General features: G+C 52.4%; 1 protein-coding gene across 1 annotated transcript in view; it reads right to left on the bottom strand.

Moving 5' to 3' along the window:
- Positions 1-11266, bottom strand: part of Niban2 (niban apoptosis regulator 2) — a 48936-nt gene extending 37670 nt beyond the window's left edge. The window contains exon 1 of the mRNA XM_032902719.1: positions 11023-11266. Coding sequence (XP_032758610.1) covers positions 11023-11077 — 55 coding nt within the window. The 5' untranslated portion in view covers positions 11078-11266. The remainder of the gene's footprint in view (positions 1-11022) is intronic.
- Between the last annotated feature and the right edge of the window lie 10492 nt (positions 11267-21758).

The following is a 21758-nucleotide window of genomic DNA, read 5'->3' on the forward strand; positions in this document are numbered from 1 at the left end:
ACTCGTTAGAATCCAGGCTAGAGGGAAAAAAATCATCCAATACCCACCAGAAACCTCAAGATCAAGATAGGGGACTTTTGGTGCCAGTCAAGTCAACTGTGAGCAAATTTTCCTGAGTCCAATAGGACATGGGTCCCCAAAGCTTAAGCTCACCCCACACACCCTTCATTCCACATACACTCACACACACACACACACACACACACACACACACACACACACACACTCATATTAAACATACAAATACTCTCTCATACACCCACACACACACACACACTCACACACTCACACCCACACACACACTCACACACACACACACACACACACACACACACACACACACACACACACACACACTCACACACACACTCACACACACACACACACAGAGTTGGGTGTGGTGGCCCTTACCTTTAATCCCAGCACCCAGGAGGCAAAGGCAGGAAGATCGCTATGATCAAGGATAGCCTGACCTACATAATGATTTCTACAACAAGCCCAGCTACATAGACTATCGTAAATTTCAGGAAATTTGAGTGGAAAGTTGAAGTAGGCTGAGGCAGGAAGAATGCTGCAAGATCAAGGCCAGTCTAGATTACAGAGTGACACTCGGTCTCCAAACAGAACCTCAGTGCTAAGGGCGTGCGTGCCTCAGTTGGTGGAATGCTTGCAGAGCTTGCACAAGGTGCTGAGCACCAGGAAATGGGATGTTTGCCCATGCCTGTGTTCCCAGCACAGAGAGTAAAATACAAGAACCAGAAGCTTAGAGTCATCTGGCTAGACTGTCATTGCATGAGCACGGCATAAGCCAGGCACTCTATAGGGCATCTCTCAGCACCTGTAGATACCCCACAGGCAAGAAATAGGGTCAGTGTTCCCAACCTTACTGTCACCTGAGAGTGCCATGACCAAAGCCACACAACTTTGTCCCTCGGATTAGCCTACTACCCATCACAGGCAGACATAAAAACGGCCGACGGAGTTCTCAATGCCAGATACTTAGAAAGGCGCAAACCCGCGCTGCCTGTCACACGAACCACAGTGCTTGTTGGAACCCCTTTGGCCTGCACAAGAGTTCCCCGAAATCAAAGCTATGTCACAGCCTCGTCTCCAGCGTACGGTTTACGCTGGGTCCACGACGGCTTTCTAAACAAGTTCTACCTCCCTCAGCAAGATCTTTGTGCAACTAACGTCCACCACGACTATTCTGTGCTTCGTCACGGTTGAGCTCTCAACTCGGGCCCAGTGACCGCTGAGCGGGCAGGCCAAGAGAGGAAGGGACACAGATGGGGCACAGACAAGAGGAAAGACTGGACAAATGTCCCTTGGCACTCAGACTGTGTGGCCTGCTCCTGGTCTGTACCCTATGGGGGAAAGGGTCAGTGGGGTTCACACTGTACTGGGTTTCTTCTTCTTCCTCCCGGAGGCTCAGGAACCTGCTAGAGCATCCCCAACCGAGTCCTACACACAAATCCTGATCTCAACTTTATTCTCTCTCCCTCTCCCTCTCCCTCCCTCCGTCTCCTCTCCCCTCCCCTCTCTCTGATTTCTTTGTATAGCCCTGGCTATCCTGGAATTCACTCTGTAGACCAGGCTGCCTTCTAATTCAGAGATCCACCTGCCTCTGCCTCCTGAGTGCTGAGATTAAAGGCCTGTGCCACCTCTACCACCCAGTTATTTTGTTTCTTTTTATATTTTATTTATTTTATGTGTCTGGGGAGGAGACACACACACACACACACACACCACACAGGTCAAAGGACAACTGGCAACAGTTGGTTCTTTCCATCCCGTGTGTGAGGGATCAAAGTCAGGTCACCAGGCCACCAGGCTTGGTGACAGGCTCCTTTACCTGCCGAACCATCTCACTGGCCCCCTGCCCTGCACTTCCTCTTGAGAGGAGGGACTTCCTGAGCAAGAGTCTCTAGGTTGCAGCAGTAGCCAAGACCCCGGGAAACCCTGCCACAGCCTCTCTGCCCCTGGGTGAGGACACAGCAGGGCTGGGTAGGTACTCTGATGCCCAATTCTCAGACTCGGAGCTGCAGGGAACAGAGTGAGCCTCCTGACATCAGAAGGGTAGAAGCAGAGGCTAAGGGACAAGGGGAGGTCACTCTCTCAGCCCAACAATCTGCAGGATGGCAGCCCTGCAAAGGTTCCCTCAACCCCGCACGGCCAAAACTGGTGCACAGCAGGAAGCTCCTGTCATAGTCAGAGAGCTTGGCCACGCCCCCTACAGGGACTCGAGCTCTGACTGCACCCACCTCTAGCCACCTTCCCCGTCAGTGCTCTGCCTACCACCAGACTGGAGTCTCTTCCACCTGGAAATGACCCAAGGCTATCCCAGGTCTCTCAGGACAAGGCCCCTCCCCGCCAAGGTCAATACTCCTGGCTCCTTCCACCCCGCCCCACTCCCCTCTCCTCCCCTCCCCAGTGAGAACACAGCCAGCCAGCAAGGCCAGGCAATCAGCGACCACTGAGAATTATGGTTAGCCTGTCCCAGCACCGGAAGGGCATTGTAACCGTTTCTTTGCTTCCTTTTAAACGTGAGTACTCTACCACTGGTTTGAAACACCGAAACTTTTTTTTTTAATTGTATGTGAGTATTTGGGGGTGGAGACCCTCAAGAGTACCACAGCACTTGTGGGGAAGACAGCTCCATGGCCATTCTTTCCCTCCACTGTAGGTTCCAGGAGTGAACTCAGGAGCTAGGCTTGCACGGTGGGTGTGGCACCTGCTGGGCCACTCACGGGTCCTCATAACTACTGCTTTGCTGTTGCTTTGAGACAGGGTCTTATGTAACCCAGGCTGACGTCCAAACGGTTATGGAGCCTAGGATGACCCTCCTTCTCCAGCTTCCTGAGTGCTGGGGTTACAGGCAGGCACCATGAAGCCCAGGTGAAATTCCATAACTATTGAATAAAGGAAAGAATGACCAGATGTGTCTTGGGCCAGTGCACATCACCCTTAGAAGGCCTCAGGCATGCTCCCCTATTTCCACATAGTAACCTATGTGGTCCTGCACCTTGAGACCCCTGGAAAGGGTTTTCAAAGCCAGGGACTTCTCAAAAGAAGATTTAGATCTTGAGATCACACATTAGAACAATCAGATAGGCACAGCCACTGTCCAGGATCACACAGCAAATAGTCAAGAGAACCAGGTTCAGACTCATAAGTCTAATTCCAGACACACAGTGGTTTTATCCTCTGTGTCCTACCTCATGGCAGACACTGAGTGGTCCAGGCTGGGGAACCATAGTCCTATCTCACAGCTCTGCACACACAGGCTGAAATAGCTCAGGCATCCTGAACCAAAGGCTGGTGGGTTAACTCGGGCTGGGACACACATGCTTCCTGGAATACAAAGCCGGCCATTCAAAGGGGGCAGACAAATCAGCCATGTCTCCAGAGATGTCAAACGAGCCCAGAGGAGTGACAGCCAAAAAACCATCACCTGGGGTGGACAAGCCCAGACATTTTAAAAGCCCTTGCTACATAATCATGGCAAAGTGACACACGTGCGCCCATACACATCCATCACATATACAGAGCCAAGAAAGAAAGAAAGATTAAAAACAGTATGTGAACGCTCACACCTTGATCCCAGCTCTCGGGAGGCAGAGGACAGCCTGGTCTACAGAGTGACATCCTGGACAGCCAGGGCTACGCTAGGAAACTCTGTCTCGAAAAAAAGAAACAAAAATTTGAGCTACTGTTCAAGATGGCGGCACAGCTCAGTTGGTGCTCATTAGGAAATGCTACAGTCCAGTCCCAGCACCACACAAACAGGGCGCGGTGTCCCCTATCTGTGATGCCATCACATGGTGGAGACAAGAGGATCAGGAGGTCCTAGGTCATCCTTGGCTATAGAGCAAGTTCAAGGCCAACCTGGGATACATGAGAGCCTGTCTCTAAACAACAAACAAACAAAGCAGCTGTCACTTGCTGTCCTGTTACCACCCACCTACCATACATTGCACTATCCAAAGATTACATCCGGGATCCTCCCGACTGCCCTGTGGTAGCCCAACAATTCCTCTCTTTACAAAGAGCCATGACGCTCAGAAACAGATCAGTGTGCCCGGAGACCCAACTCATATAGCGGCAGAGCCAAGATTTGGGTCCAAGCCACACGCACACAAAAATATTGCTGGGGGTATGGGGGTGGAGGGTAGGTGCTCACGACGAGCCTGCGGGAACCAGCGCACTTCCTAATGGAGCCGGGTCCCAGGTGGGCAAGGCACTGAAAGGGCAGCACTTCCGGTTCTCCCGGTTTCACGATCCAGCCTCCTCAGTGACTCAGGCCCTGAAACTTCACCAAGAGCGGAATGAGGCTTTGCTCCCCACTCCGGGCTTCAGAAAGCCTTGCTTCCCCAGGCAGGGAAGTGGGTGGGGGTGGGGCCCGGAAAGGAAAAGGCAGCGCAGGAATCTGTAACCGCAGGATGATGCTTCTGCGACAGTGAGTGGTTGAGTCAAGAGCTGGGGGGATGGGGGGGTGTAGGCAGAGGGGTGGTTGCTCAAAGGCAGACTGTGAGCCTCAGACTGAGTAATGACTACGGGGTGGGATGTATCTGTGCAGAGTCCCCACTCATTTCCTCCCACTCCCACGCCCCGCCCCTTGTCCCCTGCAGGGGTCTCTCTGGGGCCTTTCCCACACTGTCTCCCTGTCCATCCTAGCTATGCAGTCACAGTAGGGTTTGGGCCTAGTGGCTAAGGCCTTGCTCTCCCTGCCTCCTGCCCGCAGTGGAGGTAGTTCTGTGAGATAATCCAAGCAGAGGATGGTGTGGCACTGTTAATAAGTGCTCAGTTAAAAGATTTGGTCTGGGGGCTGGAGAGATGGCTCGGTGGTTAAGAGCACTGACTGCTCTTCCAGAGGTCCTGAGTTCAATTCCCAGAAACCACATGGTGGCTCACAACCATCTGTAATGGGATCTGATGCCCTCTTCTGGTGTGTCTGACGACAGCGACAGTGTACTCACGTAGCATAACTGAGCCAAATCCCCAACCCCATAAATCTTTAAATAAAAATAAAAGCTCAACTGAGCTATAGCTCAGTCAGTTGAGTTCTTGCCTAGAGCACGTATGAGGCCCTGGGCCAGATTCCTGACTAAAATCATCTTCATCTACACAATGAGTGTGAGGCCAGCCAGCTTACAGGAGACCATCTTTTTTTAAAAATACCTATTTTAGCATTCACAGTCTGAGAACTGCCCCTCCCTTCTCTGTCACCCGCCATTCTCAGACAGGAAATGGACCAGTCCCTGTGGGCAGCAGGCCAAGGGAGCAGTTACTGTGTGGTCACATGTCCCGAGGCCACAGATTTCAGTCCACGCTACCAACTCATGGCAGTGGCTTCAAGTGTACTAGCCTCTAATGCTCAGGGGTCCCCTGGGCTCCCAAAAGGGACCCTTCCCAGACATGTCCTGATGAATCAAAGCAGGCGGGGTAGGGGAAGGGTATGACTGTAAGATGAGTCTGTCTTCAGCAGGAAAGCCAAACACAGTCAGGGAGGGCTCACACACAGCAGACTCTGTGTGCTCCAAAAGCCTACACAGCAGAAGCAACCCAAAGGCCAACTTTTGGAGGAAGCCTAAAAAATGTCTGCGTGTCCTCGCCTGGAAGGACATGCGGCCTTTGGAAGAGATGACTGTTGCAAATGGTTTAGAAAAAGAAGCAAGACACAGTGTTCAGTCACAATGCCGGCAACCTATGACAATAAACAGGGGCAGGCGGGTGAACACTACAAAAGGGCAGCATGGTCAGGCAGGGGTGGGTGAGCGGCCCTTCTTGTCTTTCAGCTTCATTCCTCAGGCGGCAGGAGGCAGGGAGGGCGGGCTGTGGCCCAGTTTGGGATTAGAAAGGTCTCTTTTGGCAGCCAGTGTGGGAAGGCCTGGAGGGTGAGGTGGGAGGCCCCCAGGAGGCCAGAGCACAGGCTAAAGGGTGGGAGAGGACCCAATAGAAGACTAGAGGTTGGGGGGAGGGGAGAGCAGGGTCAAAGCCAACAAAAGCACATTATGTAAGACTCGACACCAGAGATAGCAAAGTCCCCAGACAGCTTCACCCCCAGAGGCTGACCCAAGCCTGGTCAAGCATCTGGCCTGCCTAGTCCCTTGGCAAAGCCCTACTCAGCAAAGCAAAGAGAGGGTGACAGCAGAATACCCCCCTTATTCCTGTGGAACACCCCCCTTTACTCCTGTGGAACAACCCTCCCCCCTTTTTTTCTTTTTTTTTTTTTTTTTTTTCTTTTTTTTTTTTTCGAGCTGGGGACCGAACCAGGGCCTTGCGCTTGCTAGGCAAGCACTCTACCACTGAGCTAAATCCCCAACCCTGGAACAACCCCCCCCTATGAAACACACCCCCTCCTGTAGGACACGCCCCCTTTGGTCCCATAGGACACGCCCCCTTTACTCCTGCACCTGCAACCACTTCTAGAAGGGGAGGGTGCAGAGGGTTAAGATCAATTTTCAGGTATTATTTGCTTTTCTCCACAAATAAACATGATCCCATTTTCATACCCGGTTATCAGGAAGGTGATAACCTCAAAGATGAAGTAGGTCTTGGCGAGGGGTATGAAATGTATGCTGCCTTCCAAAGGCTATGCATGGATATAGTCCCCAAAGTTCTCCTTGAAGCCTCTAATATCAGCTCCTAGCACAACATATATACAGGGAGGTCTGAGCAGCACAGCCCGGACTAGCCAGATGTCAGTAAAAAAAAAAAACAAACCAAGGGCAGATGGCTCAGTGGTTATATACACTGACTGGAGGTCCTGAGTTCAAAACCCAGCAACCACATGGTGGCTCACAACCATCTGTAATGGGATCCAATGCCCTCTTCTGGTGTGTCTGTGGATAGCTAGAGGTAAAAAAAATAAAAAATCTTTAAAAAAAAAAAAAAAAAAACCAAGCAGCCATTACCAGGGCTCTAGACAAATAACATTGCCTCAGGTACAGAAAAGCACCTTCGATAGAAGGAGCAGGCCCACTAGAGGAGTGAACACTCGTTTGGAAGAGGCCACCATACAAATTATTTCTGCTGCGAGCGATGGCTGAGAAAGAAAGGCGGGGGTGGGGGGGGGATAGGATTTCTATAGACTTCCCCTCCCGAGGTGTCCAGGCACACATCGCTTTGGCAGTTCGGCCAGCATTGCCTAGAATTGAGAGGACTGACAAGGGTGGGTGGGTGGCTGCTGATGTGTCCCGGGTCTATTTTAAGTGGACTGAAAACATCCTCAGATGTATGGAGGTGGTTACACATCTCAGCCAATACACGGAAAACCCTTTTCTGTGGGTGGGTAGTACAGGGTGTGGAACTGGGTCTCAGTAAAGCTGTTGTTTTAGCCAGAAGGGAGAGCAGGATGGGTAGGTGGAGCTGATCAGAGGTGCTGGGACAGTCTGCCCTCTGTGGGAGCATTCATGTGCCTTGACTGAGGGGTGATCCACAGTGGTGGGTGGGGATGTCCTGGAGAAAGGTGATTTCCCCCAGCTCAGCCAACGCCAGCCCTCCCACTGACAGCTCAGGCTCCAGGCCCTGCCCCTCACTTGTAGCATCTTGGTTTTGAGGTTCTAGCCATTTGCATAAAATCCCCCCAAAGTGCTCAGAAGCCATATGAGAGTCCTGTCCCCTACCTTATGGAAAGAAGAGGTGGACTGGCTCAGTTCAGTCACGGGTCTGTCTTCTGGCTCCTTCTACACTGTCTCCGTCACCGGTTACTCAACCCACACCGGACAGCCCACAACCATCACACATAACCAACCACCACAGCAGAAGGAAGCCGGGAAGAAATCAAAGCTCAGGAAACTTGCCACACCGTCTCCAGAGTCAGGACAAACGCAGGAGAACCACTGCCCAACCCTTTGAACTCCAACACTAGAGGGAAGCCAATTACAGAAGTCCACGAACAGTCGCAATCATCAGATGTTTGCTGAGCACTGCTGCCCAAGACTAGGCTGGGCAGAACCTTCTCTGCTTTAAGCAGCAGTGCCTAGCTACCATTGTGACTCCCATCTCACTGATGAAAAAACTGAGATCCAGTCCTCAGTAAATCTCGGGGGCGGAAGGGTCTGGTGGCACAGGACTGTAGTTTCAGCTAGTTAGGAGTCCGAGGGACAAACAAAAGGAGCTCAGATTCAAGTCTGCCTGGGCTACAAACTGAGCTCAAGGCAACGTAGTAAAACTATCCCGAAATAAGTGATATAAAAAAGTCTTGAGGTGACATAGCTCAGCGGTGGATAGCTTACAAAGAGAAGGGGGCGGGTGGGCTGGAGAGAGAGCCCCGTGGTTAAGAGCAGTTGTTCTTGCTGAGGTCATGGGTTCGGTTCCCAGCACCCACGCAACAGCTCACAACCACCTGTAACTCCAGCGACAGAGGATCTGAGGGCCCATCCTCCTCTAACCAGGAACATATTCCATGCGCAGACATACATGAGAGCAAAACATTCATGCATATAAAATTAAATTATTAAGTCTAAAAAAGAGATGCTGGCCCAAGATCAGCCAGCTAACACTTTGCACCAGTTAAAGGTGGCCCTTGTAGCTAGAAGGGTGCCACGCCCCATTCCGTTCATATCTAGGGAAACTGAGATCTAGGGGAAAACAAGCAGCCCCCAGGTGACAGAGGCTCAATTGCTCTCAGGCCCCTTCTGTACCAAATGTGCAGAAACCACCCAGCTACCAGTATCTCCAGAGCTGGGTTGGAACAAGCCCATGCTTGCCAGAGGCTTTGAAATCTCAGGATGAAAGATGCCGGGGCAGCAAAACAGCACCCTAGGTACGAGCACGCCTGACCTTTGCCAGGACTTGCAAGCTGGTATTCACCTGCTCACCTGCTAAGGGAGGGTGGAAAGTGGCCAGCCCAGCCTTAGAACCCTAACAGGACTGGGAGCTTAGGGCCCTGTGGGAGGGGTGTTCTCACAGCTGACACTTCCACAGGTAGGAAGGGCTCTGGAATTTGAATCATGTACCTGTTGGGTGGGGTGAGGCGACTGAATGGAGGCTGAAGGTGGCAAAGACACAACCCCTTTCCCTCCAACAGATTCCTAAGGAAGTTTGTTCTCCCCGTGTTGGACTAACCACTACTCCACCCACCCGCCCCTACACTTCAGAAGCCTCCCTCCTCAGGTGAGCCTGCCATGGGATCTAGGGCATCTGAAGAGGGTTATTAATAGCACTTCAAGTGTTTGGAGAAAAGGTAAGCAGGTTCTGAGTGGGCACAACCCTATTTTCCCCAGCCTGCATCCACAAAACAAACTCAGCCCTCTCCAGAAGGGGCCACTTTACCATCCCTGGCTCCTGCTCCACTCAGGAAATTGGCCAAGAGGGCAGGGGTGGGTTTTCAGACTAACACTTGGGAAGGTGGGAGATCTGGGTGTGGGGAAAGGAAAAAACCCACTGAAGTAGGGCACACCCCACCCATGCTTGCTGAGAGCCTTGAGAGGAGGCCCTGAATGGAGAGACTGTTACAGAACCCCAGGAGGTTGCCACCAACAGGGAAGGGACAGGAAGACTCCGCCCAGCCCTTCCTGAGCCCAGGCCTTGTCCTACAAGGAGGCCTCCCAGGACTTAACCCCTAACTGTTCAGAGGTGAGACATGGTCTAAATCACCCCCTCCTGGGCCCAACTCCAGGCCTGGCCCAGTGACTGGACAGTCCTTCTCTGGTGCCTTCTCTGTGCCCTGCTACAGTAGAGCTCTGGAAGTGGGGGAAAGTAAGGGGCACCTGCCTTGCTCTAGGGTCCCTGCTATCAAGGGAAATATAGGTAGGCACTCAACAGGACACCAAGATAATGTAGGGACACCACACTCAATGAATAGGGAGACAAACAGAACCAAGGGAACTGTCTCCTCTTCATGTGCTCTGACAAACCCGACTGGCTGGCACCCCAAGTCTCAGTGCCTCCTGTACTAAGTAAGGCTCACTCAGCTCTCCCAGCAAACATCCTAAGTAGGCAACACCCACCCCTTTCAAAGATAAGCCCTTGGACACTGAGGCTGGTTCAAGCAGGGCAATGGTAGCCCAGGCCTTTAATCCCAGCACTTGGAAGGCAAAGGCAAGTAGTTCTCTAGGAGTTTGAAGACAGCCAGATCTACAGAGCTAGTTCCAGGGTAGCCAGAGCTACATAGGAGACCCTGGCTGGGAAAACAAAAACAAAAGAGACTGACTGGCTCAAGATCACACACTTGGGGAAAAAAAAAATCGAAATTACAGTCAGGACTGCCCGGCCTGACTTGCCTGCGGTCAGTCAGCCCAAGCTGAGCTTTGGGACTGCCTGGGATTCTCGCCCCATCTCCCACTCCCCACAATGAACCCAGGATCCTGGGCTCCTCCACAGACTTGAGAAGTGTCCACCATGCAGTGACAGGCTGAGAGCAAAGCTGTCTGAAGGAAGGTACTGGGAGACTGGACTCCGGCTCTGGGGGAGCAAGCTCTGGCCACAAACAAACCTAGGCTATAGTACCAGCACTCTGCTCAATTAGAGCCAAAAGCCAGGGACCCGCCCCTTCAAGGGCACCCCATCTCTCCTTAGCCCCAATCTGCACGTTCGGTCCCAGCTCTCCAAGGGCCCACCCCCCTGTAAGCTTCAGCCACGTGTACCCGAGCTAAAACCAGGGCGAGATGGGACAAGGCAGCTGAGGGGGGAGTCTGGAAGGTCTGACTGTGTGGGGCAGAGTCCGGAGTAGAGGTTAGGCTTGGGACGTTGCTGGGAAGGATGGGGGCGCGACCCCTTCGCCACGCGATCTAGGCTATAAGTGTAGGGTTCTGGCCAGGCTGGGCTCCAAGGGGAGCAAGTTCCAGTAGAGAAATTGGGTCCCTGGCTCCTCAAAGGGGGAAGGGAGCACACGGAAGGGCCTGGAAGGGCCGTCCAGACCGAGAGGAACAAGTTCAGAGGAAGAGTAAGGGTCTGACCGGTTCCCGCCGCGACCCGGGCCTTGACTCGGGGACCCCCTCCCCCGCCCTGCGAGGTCGGAGGCGTGGCTCGGAGTGCCCGGTGGAGCCCCAGGCCGGCGGGGCGCTGAGCGGTCCTCACCTGCGATGTTCTGGCGCCGCGCGTCATCCAGGTGTGTGGACAGTACGTCTCCCATGGCGAGGAGAAGCCAAGCCGGATCCGCCCACCGCTACTCAAACGGACGCCGCTGGCGCCATGGAGTCCGCAGGCCCCGCTCCCGCCGCCCCGTAGCCCGGCTGCCGCCTAGGCTCCTCTGCGCTCGTACCGAGATCCCCGCTGCGTCCCTCCCGCCGGCGCTGCTGCCTCTCTAGCCCGCGCCCAGGCTCCCGCGCCCGCCCCGCCCCGCCAAGCCAGGCCACGCCCCGTCGGAGCCACGCCTTCCTCTCCAGTCCAAGGCGGGAGGGGACCTCCAGACAGCAGGGAGACTTAGACAAAGAGAAGATCCCCGGAAGGGAGACCCGGGACGGACTCGCCTGGTGTGCTCCACATTCAGATAGCAGCGAAGAATAGGCTGATGGGGGTATCGCAGAAAATGGAGCACCCTTGGGACTGTTGCCTAAGCGTCTCCGCTCCTCACGCCGAGGACAATGTAGGGGCTGCAAGGGGACGCCTGGACGGACGTGAGGGAATTCAGCATTCCTCCAGCCCCTTTCCTCCTGTCCCCTGCCCCCAATCTCGCCCACAGCTGCCTGCACTGGGAAAGTCCCCTAGCCTTGATCGGACCTGTCCTAGAAGGTGTGCAAGCCCGTCTTGCACAATAGATAGGAGTAGATGTGGAGGGGAAATGGACGGAGGGACATGGGAGGGGAGCGAGGGGAGCATGGTTGGAGCCCAAAGATATCAGGGCCCAGCCCCAGGAGGTCATTCCTCTGTGCCCGGACTGTGGGCGTTTCATTCGAAGGCGGCTTGCCGGACAGAGCAAAGCAGGAAGGCCCTTTACAGTTTGCAAAAGACTGCGTGAAATGAAAAGCCGGGATCTCGGACTTTGGGTACTTGGACAGTAGGGCTGGGCATGGGTGGGTCACTAACAGAAAGTGTTTCGGTTTCTGGACCTCCCAAGCCGGTGGAGACCAACTGGTGACTTGGTCTGCACTGCCTGTGTGTGTGACCAGGGTCTGGCTAGTTGCTGCTTGCTCCCTTGCACCTCTTGGCTCACCACTGTAATGCACTCCACCCGTTATTAGCTGCTCTCCCTGTAACCCTGACAGGATTGTAACAGTTACCTATAACTAAGCACCTGTCTCTCAGGCCTGTCACCACCGCATGAGATGATGCAGGCTCTCAGTTACGCTTTCAGTCACCAGTCATTCAGCCACCGTGGTGAACACTCATTTGCTAAGCCTTCTGCAAGATGCCCGTCTGTGCTTGAGGCTGAGTGTGAAGGTGCGTGCAGTAGGGAGATTAGATTTGAGGCTATGGGGCTGGTGAGATGGCTCAGTGGTAAGAGCACTTACTGTAAGAGCTGGGTTCAGTTCCAGCACCCACATCAGGCTGTTCACAAATGCCTGTAACTACATCTCCAGGGGTTCTGGCCTCTACAGGCTACTGTACTCACCTGGGGCCAATAAATTCATCCAGGAAAACACACGTACATAAAAACAGATAAATAAATGAGAAGACAGAGAGGTTAGCCTATGCAAGCTGCAAAGCAAGTTTGAGGCCAGTCTAGGATATATAGGAAGACACTCTTTCAAAATACCAATGGCTAAACTGGTGGCGCTCATCTTTAATCCCAGTGCACAGGAGGCAGAGGCAGGTGGATCTCCGAGTTTGAGGCCAGCCTGGTATACAGAGTGAGACCCAGGACAGCCAGGGCTAATAAAGAAACCCTGTATAAAAAAACACACACACACACACACACACACACACACACATGTGCACACGTGCACATGTGCACACAGAGATTAAGGGTGAGAAGATGAGGAAGTCCAAGCTACCTATCCTCTGTGACTCTGGACAAACAAGTGGCATTCCTTATACTTGGTGGGGGTTGGGAGGGGGTGGAAGAGAGAGAGTGAGAGACAGTGCCTAGCATGGTCAGTCACCTCTCAATAAACAGAAATGTCGTTCTGGTCCCTGCCCTCCAGAAGTCTGAGGGAGGGAACAGAACATTGTGTTATAAGGACGGTGATTTAAGCGGAATACCAGAGATGAAAGTTGAAAAACAAGAATTGTGACAGCGTGTAGCAAGGAGAGGCCACTCCAGGGAGTAGGGCCCACACAGGCAAAGAGCAAACCCCTGAAAAACAGGATGCATTCAGAGTCACCAAGAGGAACTGAAGGCAGACTGGCAGGGATTTCCAGTTTCCTTGTGTAGAGGTGGCTAGAGAAGGAAAGTGACTTTTGTCCAAGTCTCACAGTAGGGATCCAAGGCCATCACAACTGACCCTGAATGTCAAGTTCCCTGAGCTGCCGGAAGCAAAGGATTCGGATGAGCTCATTTTCGCCTTCCCTCAGCCTCAACCTCAGAACCTCGAAAGGTCTGTCCTCCCTGGGGAAGGGACAGCTAGAGCCAGGTGGCCCCACCACGACCTGGTCATCTCCACAGCCAAACTGGAGGCCTGGGCCAGGTGAAGGAAACGGCTGACTGGTAGGCTGTCCCTAGCCTTCATGGTGCACCTAGGCCCAGAGCCCGGAGCACACAGCCTTCCCAGAACACATGTCAGGTTCCTGGCCCAAGGATCCTTTCCTCTGGGCTTAGAGCTCTGTTGTCTGTCACTCAACTACGCTGAGCTCCCATAGCCTCAAAAGTAGGAAAAATCTACCAGATGGTGGTGGTGCACGCCTCTAATCCCAGCACTCAAGAGGCAGGCAGAGGCAGCTGGATCTCTGAGTTTGAGGCTAGACTTGTCTACAGAATGAGTTCCAGGACGATCAGAGCTGCTGTCTTGAAAAACGAAACAAACAAACAAAAACAAAATTGAAAGTTTCTGTAAACTGTCGGGGACTGTGCCTGTGTGTCACCTCCGATCTTGAGGTCAGTCCCTAACGATTTTAGATTGGATGAACACAGAAACATTGACTATAATAAATAAATAAATAAATAAATAAATAAATAAATAAATAAATAGCAAGCTGGGAGGTGGTGGCCGACATCTTTAATCCCAGCACTCAGGAGTTAGAGGCAGGTGAATCTCTGGGAGTCTGAGGTCAGCCTGATGTACAGAGTGACTCCCAGGACAGCCAGAGCAGCAAAATAGAGAAACCCAGAGACCCTGACTCAAAAAAAAAAAAAAAAAAAAAAAAAAAAAAAAAAACTCCTGGATCAATGGAGGATAGAAAAAGATTGTCTTTGTCTTTCTAGGGCCTGAGAGGTACCAGCTGCAATATATGCTTGCCCAGACTTAATGAAACATGCATTCAAAAGAGAGATACTTTGTTGCCCCCCTCCCCAGATGCTAGAGAGCAAATCCAGGGTCTTGTACTCGCTAGGCAATCGCTCTACCACTGGGCAAAATCCTAGCTGCCCAAACTGACATTCTAGTATAAGTCATTTATACTGGGTTTGTCTGTGTACAGTACTGGGGAACTGAACCAAAAACCAGAAACTGCTAAGGAACCACACTGCTGAATTCCCAGCCCTTGGCCTTTAGAGACAAGCCCATGATGTTTATATGTAGATCTCAAATTGGCCTTGAACTTGTGGTGTAGCCCAGGTTTGCCTGAATGTGTGTGTGCGTGTGCGTGTGTGTGTGTGTGTGTGTGTGTGTGTGTGTGTGGGGGTGTGTGTGTGTGTGTGTGTGTGTGTGTGTGTGTGTGTGTGGGTGTGTGTGTGTGTGTGTGTGTGTGTGTGTGTGTGTGTGTGTGTGTGTGTGTGTGTGTGTGTGTGTGTGTGTGTGTGTGTGTGTGTGTGTGTGTGTGTGTGTGTGTGTGTGTGTGTGTGTGTGTGTGTGTGTGTGTGTGTGAGTGTGTGTGAGTGTATGTGTGTGTGTGTGTGTGTGTGTGTGTGGTGTGGAGGGGGTGTCTCACATCGCCCAGACTGGCTTAGCATTCACTGTATCAGACCACAAACTTGAAGCAGTCTTCTTGCCTCAGCTTCCTAGGTGCCCGGGTTACAGGTGACTTCTGGAATAGGGGGATTGAGATATGAGGAAGGGGTGTCATCAGGAAAGAGCAAGCAAAAGGTGTCCGCTCAGGCTGTAGCGCACAAGGAAGGGAGGAAGGATGGGTGGGACTGGCCCTGGAGCCTGAAGAACGTGGTTTGTTCTGCAAAGACTATAAAGTTCTCTAGAGGCTCTTAGCTGTCCCCTGTGCGGTTGTGAATCAGGGCAGTTATGGCCTTTGGGTCAGGGAGGAATGAAGGGTTTGCCACTTGAATTTTTTGGGTGGGGGTGGAGGGTGGGGAAGAGGCTAGGTTGGGAAGCCAAGGCCTTGCTTATGCTATACAAGCATTCCACCTGAATGCTGTCCCCTAGCCCATCCCTTTCTTATAAAAGAGAAAAAAAAGAAGAGAATATAGTCACTGCATGATGGATTCCAGGAAGTCGGACAGTAAAGGCTGGGCCGTCTTCCTTCCAGTGTTTATTTGCTCTCCATTAACTTTTGTACTAAGTGTGCAGTGGGTGTGATGACACTCTCACACTTTATGTCACTGTCCCTTTGCCCATAGTCACACCCATCTTGTGTGTGCTGGACAAGAGCCGTATTGCAAAGTCACTTCCCAGCCCTTTGCCTTCCAGATATGAGTAGATCAAAATGTGGGTTGTTTTTTTTTTTCTTTTCAGCGTTTCATTTTGTTTTGTTTTGACAGGGTTTCTCTTTCTCTGTGTAGCCCGGCTGTCCTGGAACTCTCTCTGTAGACCAGGCTGGCCTCAGATTCACAGAGATCCTCCTGCCTCTGCCTCCTGAGTGCTGGGATGAAAGGCACACACCACCACTGTGCTGTCTCTACCTATGGGCTGTCTCTACCCTGCAGTGTGTCATCATACGTGTGTAAGGGTGCATGTCATTGTGCTTTCTCTTGTCACGATGAGGCTTGGACATGATACAAGATAACCTAACCTCTGCTGGTCTCCACCCTTGGTCCAGTCACCTCCTCATTCCTATCCTGTGCTCGCTTTCTATTAGAACGTTGAGTGTGTGTGTGTGTGTGTGTGTGTGTGTGTGTTTTATGAACATGTCTCTGTGTATGTATATACACATATATGAGTAAAAAAAAGAAATAAAAAGTTAAGGATGTGACCGCTCCTAGGTATGGTGAAGGAGACCAGAGGCAGAGACAGGGACATCTGGAATCATTCATGGTGGACCTGTCCCTGAGACATGTGAGGAGAGGTGGAAGGGAAGAGAGAGGGGAGAAAGGGGAAGCAGGTGCAGCAGCCAAGAAGACAAAGGTATAAAAGGGGGAGTAACCGAAATGGCTGGATTATATAGAGAGGGGCATCTGGGGGAAGGGCAGCCCAGCTCCTGGGCTAGAGAGTTCAGGGCAGAAGGGGGAGTATACCAGTCATACCCTGAACCAGGTAGGGACTGAGGGATTCTGGGAGAACCTGGTGGCTAGGTCCACTTTGATAGGTTGAACAGGCACCTCAGCCATCTTGTCCCGGGGTTGGAGATTTAGCAGTACACACGTGTGCTCTTGCGTGTGGAGGCCAGAGGTCAACTCAACACCAAGTGTCTTCCTCAACGGCTGGCTCCCCACCTTATTTTCTGAGACAGGACCTCTCAGCGAACCCAGAGCTCATCGATTCAGCTAGTCTGGCTGGCTGCCTGACTCCGCCTCCCCAGGGCTGGGATGACAGATGCATGCCCTGCTCCCACGAAGGCTCCTGCAGCCATGGGGTGGGTTCTGGGTATCTGAACTCTCCAACTCTGGTCTGCCTTGATACCTACAAACTGAGCCAGCTCCCCAACCTTGTACTCTTTCTGTAGTAAGACTTTCTCAGCCTTGCAAAATGCTTTTCCCCCCTAAATAACCTATGGGCTGTCTCTACCCTGCACACACTCCCTCCCCTTGCCTTGGTGACTCCAGGAATGTAGTTCAAGGGTAGGAATGTTAGGATCTGGGACAGGGAAGGAAGGACCCTGCTGCCCACCTGCTGGGCCTGCTCCTCCTCACAACTAGGAATGCTGCCTACAGCCCTTGACTCACCAGGCCTCTGTCAGGAAGTGGCTTCTGCCAACCTGCCTCTCAGCAGAGCTGCCCCGCCCAGCCCCACCCTAAAGCACATTTGGAAACAGCAACCCGAAGGTGAAGAATAAGAAGCCTTTACTTTGAAAGGGAGGGTCCAGAGGCTGGAGCCTGGACTGCCGCCCAGAGCAGCAGGGCAAGCATTTCTCTAGTGTTTCCAGGACAGCACCCTTCCTTGTCCTATAGGAAGAAGGAAGGCCTCTTCTTTGCCCCCCAGGTTTCTCTCCCTCTAGGTTGGCTCTGAGCCCCACCTCTGCTTGCCCCACAAACCTGTCAGACCTGAAATAGAGGAGAGAGAGAGAAAAAAAACAAACACGTTCAGTAAACTGCAGGGGGTGTGTGTGTGGATGAATTGAGATTTTGTTTTGAAGGAATATCATGTGTCCACCTCTGTTTACCCGGTTGGCATGCCCTGTGGTACGGAAGGGACCCTGGCACTGGGCCCAGACCTCCCCCTTGGGTACTGCAGCACACAGCCTGTTCCACCCATCACCTGGCCTCTTTGGAACTCCCTTGCTCCTTCAGGGGTGTGACTGTCACCTCAGGCAGGGCTCAGCAACTCTCCAGCCCTTGACTGGCTTGCCTGTCAATGGCGTAGCTCTTAGTTCTCACTGGGCACCCGCGTAGATTCCTCTAAAACACAAATATGGTCAGGCTGTTCTTCACCTTAGACCTTCTGTGGCTCCCACAGTCCTTGAGATGAAGCCAAATTCCTAAATGTGACACTTAGGAAATTCTAGCTTCTCCTTTTAAAAAAAATATGTTTTGTTTTGTTTTTTTTACATTTCTTTGTCTGTTTGTTGTTTGTTGTTTGGGGGAACAAGGGAAGGGGAAACAGCACATAATAGGGGCTTCAGGTTTGCAAGTCTCTCCTCTCTCCTCTGCTCCCACTGTGTGGAAGCAATAACCTCTACCCACTGAGCCACCCCACCAGCCCCAGCCTTCCTCCCTCCTGCTTCCCTCTCTCCTGAACTTTCTCGGCTTTAGACCAGTCCTACTTTAAGCTATCTTAGAGCTTACAAACTAGTCAGCCCTCTCCCCTGACTTCGGCCCCTCCAAGCCCCGCTCATTGTTCAGAAGTCAGATAAAACCACACACCGTTCAGCCCACCGTCTTGCTCTTCCCAGCACACTCTAAAGTCTTCCTTCCGAACAGCCAGCACATTCCAAGAGTTTTCATTGTTGTGCTCTGTTATCTGTGTGACTGGAATGTCCTCTCCGTACTAGGACTGTCCCCACCCCACGAAACAAAACACAAGATTGAGTGAGCCCCTCCCCCCGCCCCCCAGTGCACAAACCATTGGTCCTGGATCCTAGCAGGTTTGTCTGGAGACCTGTGTCTTATGCCTGCCTGCCTGCCTGCCTGCCTGCCTGCCTGCCTGCCTGCCTGCCTGCCTGCCTGCCTGCCTGCCTGCCTGCCTGCAGCAGTGATGTCTACCTCACTCGACAGCAACAGGGTCTTCTTGTAGAACTCTAGGAATGGGGGCTTCACCACCTTTCCAGATCATGGCTCCCTGGTCAGGCCTGATGAAACAGAAGCCAGGTAGGGAGTGGTGAAGATTCAATGAAGCAAAAAATGGGAAACCCAGGGCCCGGTGCAGGGGAACTTCCTGGTGTGGGAGCTTGAGCTGGGCTGTCTTTGTCCTCAAGTCGTGCTCTCTGAACACCTCGATAAATCCTGCATCTTTGGGGAGACGAAAACGAGCTCAAAGGTGCTGTAACTTGTCTGGAATTTCGAACAAAGTAAAAGATGGGATGAAGGGTTGGGTTGTAACTCAGACGTAGACCACGTCCGTGGAGCTCATGAAGCCTGGGTCCCATCTTTAAGGCCAGAATCCAGAATCTGAGGAGAGAGAGGGTACCCCCACTTCACGCAGCTCTAGCTAGTTCAGAGCGTCAAGGCGCCATCCCTCGCTCCTCCTACCTGTTTGCCCAACCCTACCCCTCATTCATTCCTCAGGTCTAACACAGGACTGTCTTCCCACTACACCCGTGTCCATGTCATAGGAACACGTCCCGTGTCTGTGGCTATTCATCTACTTATTTCTTTTTGGAGAGAATCTCATGTATCCCAGGCTGGCCTCAAACTCACTGCACAGCTGAGGAAGATGGCCTTGAACTTCCTATCATCTTGTCTTCATTCCCGTGGTCACAGACACGCATCCGAAGTTCAGTCTTGTGTGGTATTGGATCCCAGATCGTCCTGTCTGCTTGGCAAGCCTTCTACCAGCTGAACTACCTGCCCGCCCACCCAACTTTTTTTTTGTAAGACAGGGCCTCCTTCTGTAGCCCTGGCTACCCTGGAACTTACAGAGATCCTCCTGCCTCTGCCTATTAAATGCTGGCTTTACAGGCTTGTGCCACCCACTCTGCCTGACTTTGTCTTCTGACTTGGAGGTGGGAGGCCTGTTTGTTTGGCTGCACGGGGGTGGGGGGTGGGGGGATGGGTGTTGAACTCCTACCTCCCTACCTCGGAGCACAATCTGTCTTCACATCTCTTTTAGTTCAAGTCAGGGCCTCAAAGGCTGCTCAGGCAGTCCTCAAACTCTTAGATTCCAGAACAGAGAGAATGACATTCGGTGCCATCAGCCCGGGCAGTTTTGTTTTGAAAACAGTTTCACTGTGCAGCCCAGCTCACCTCAAATCCACTGTGGAGTAGATATGGCTTTGAACTCTTGATCCTTGTGTCTCTCTTACTCAAATCCTGGGGTTAGAGATGTGTGGAACAGTGCCTGACTCCATAACTATATGTGAGAATTAAATTTTTAGAAGGTGTGAACTTGCCGGCTGCAGCTCTGAGGCTTGATGACTGACTGAGGTGACTGTAGCAGCCTCAGGCACTTCCCCCCGAGCTGAAGTCTCAGGTCTTGTGTGTGTCCATTACTTGGTAGTTGCTGTGACTTAAGCAGAGATCTCACCACTGACTCCCTGTTCTCCAGAGTGAGACCCCTGAAAGACACAGCAGGGCCTGACTCCTGGTGGGCCCTGGGAGCTGTGTGTGGCTGAGGCCACTGGAACTGGCCAATCTGTCCCAATTCCTCCTCTCCAGTAAGGGGAAGGGACTCACAGCCTGTCAGCCCACACCCCACACACCTCTTCCACTTTAGTCTTGGTTTCCTGCTGGGCCACAGCTGTCTCTCACCAGCCGGTGACTCAGAGCCTTCCAGGACGGCCCCTGCTGCCAGCCCTGCCCAGCCCTCTGGGTGGGTGACTAAGCTTGTGGTAAAAGCTGGGCTGAGCTCCCGGGGCAGGCTGGGTTCCTCTACCATTTTGCCCTCCTTCCTCTCTGTCTTGCTGATTTCTGTCTCTGGGCCTTCTTCAGAGAATGGGGATAATCTTGAACTGGAAAAAAAAAATTTCCTGAGCACACGTTGTCCCATGGGGACTGAGAGTGGACGGACACCATCTTTTGAGAGTTATAGACAGAAAGCAAAGAGGGGGTGGGAGGGAAGTATAAAGGACCGAAGGGGATCCAGGACTAGGAAACTGTCAAGAAGTGGCCCACCCTTCCCCCGCAAGATGCCTCTGTGAGAACTGGGAAAATCAGTGCCAAGAATCTGGGACAGTCTTGTCCCAGGGCCCCAGCTAGCTGGATCAGCAAGTGTGACGGGCTGGATTCAGCCCCCGTGGCCCACTCCACCAGTCACCCTTGCATGGGAGGCTTGGGTGAGGAGGCTGGGGTAACACCTTCTTCTGGGAGGCATTGAGAAATGAGTTCTCAGAGCTGTCTGGGTGGTATGGTGGGCGGCTGTGTGGATTGGAAAGTGTGCTATTTGCACTATTGTGTCTGAAATAACAGATACTATGCATTTTACTAACAGACCCAATCCCACGGTGACTACCATGGCTGACACGGATCAGCCTCAAGCACCAAACAAGGGCAAGGGCCTTTTTTGGGAGTGCTCTTCCTTTTTTTTTTTTTTTTCTTTTTTTCGGAGCTGGGGACTGAACCCAGGGCCTTGCGCTTCCCTAGGCAAGCGCTCTACCACTGAGCTAAATCCCCCAACCCCCCCTTTTTTTTTTTTTTTAAGAGTTATTTTACGTGTATTTTTTTTTTTATGCACATATGTATGTGCACCGTATGGGTGACTGGTGGCCCCAAAAGTCAGAAGACGATCTGGAGTTCCAGATGGTTGTAAGCTGTTATGGGGGTGCTGGGAACCAAACCTGGATCCTGCCCCCACAAGAGCAGCCTGTGCTCCGAAGCACTGAGCCATCTCTCTGGCCCTCAGGTGTGTTGTTACTTTCATCGTCCCCATTTTACAGATGAAGAAACTGATGCTGAGAGAAGGGATGTGGGTTACAAGGGGAGAAGTCAGGAAGCCGGTTATCCCAACTAGGCTCTTGGATCCCAGCTGGCGAGACAAAAGTTGACCCATTTAATGGATGTAGACGTTGGCTTGACAATGTAAGCAGGGAGATCTGCTCCCAGACTATCTCTGGTGAAACCTCCAGTATTTCTGCCTACAGTCAGCATCCTTCCGTCCCTGACACCACAGCAGGGGGCTGCCTACCTTCTTCCTGCCCAGATTGTCTCTGACCTAAACCCCTGGGTCCCTGTCTGGTGTTTCCCTAGACCTTCAAAGAATCCCTCTGTGGCACACAGCAGATCAGTAAGTGTACTTGAGTGACTGGTCACCCTAGACTTGGTTTCTGTAAATGGACCCAGAAGTCCAGCTGAACTGCTT

The sequence above is a fragment of the Rattus rattus genome, chromosome 5 (assembly GCF_011064425.1).
Source record: "Rattus rattus isolate New Zealand chromosome 5, Rrattus_CSIRO_v1, whole genome shotgun sequence".
Lineage (NCBI taxonomy): Eukaryota > Metazoa > Chordata > Mammalia > Rodentia > Muridae > Rattus > Rattus rattus.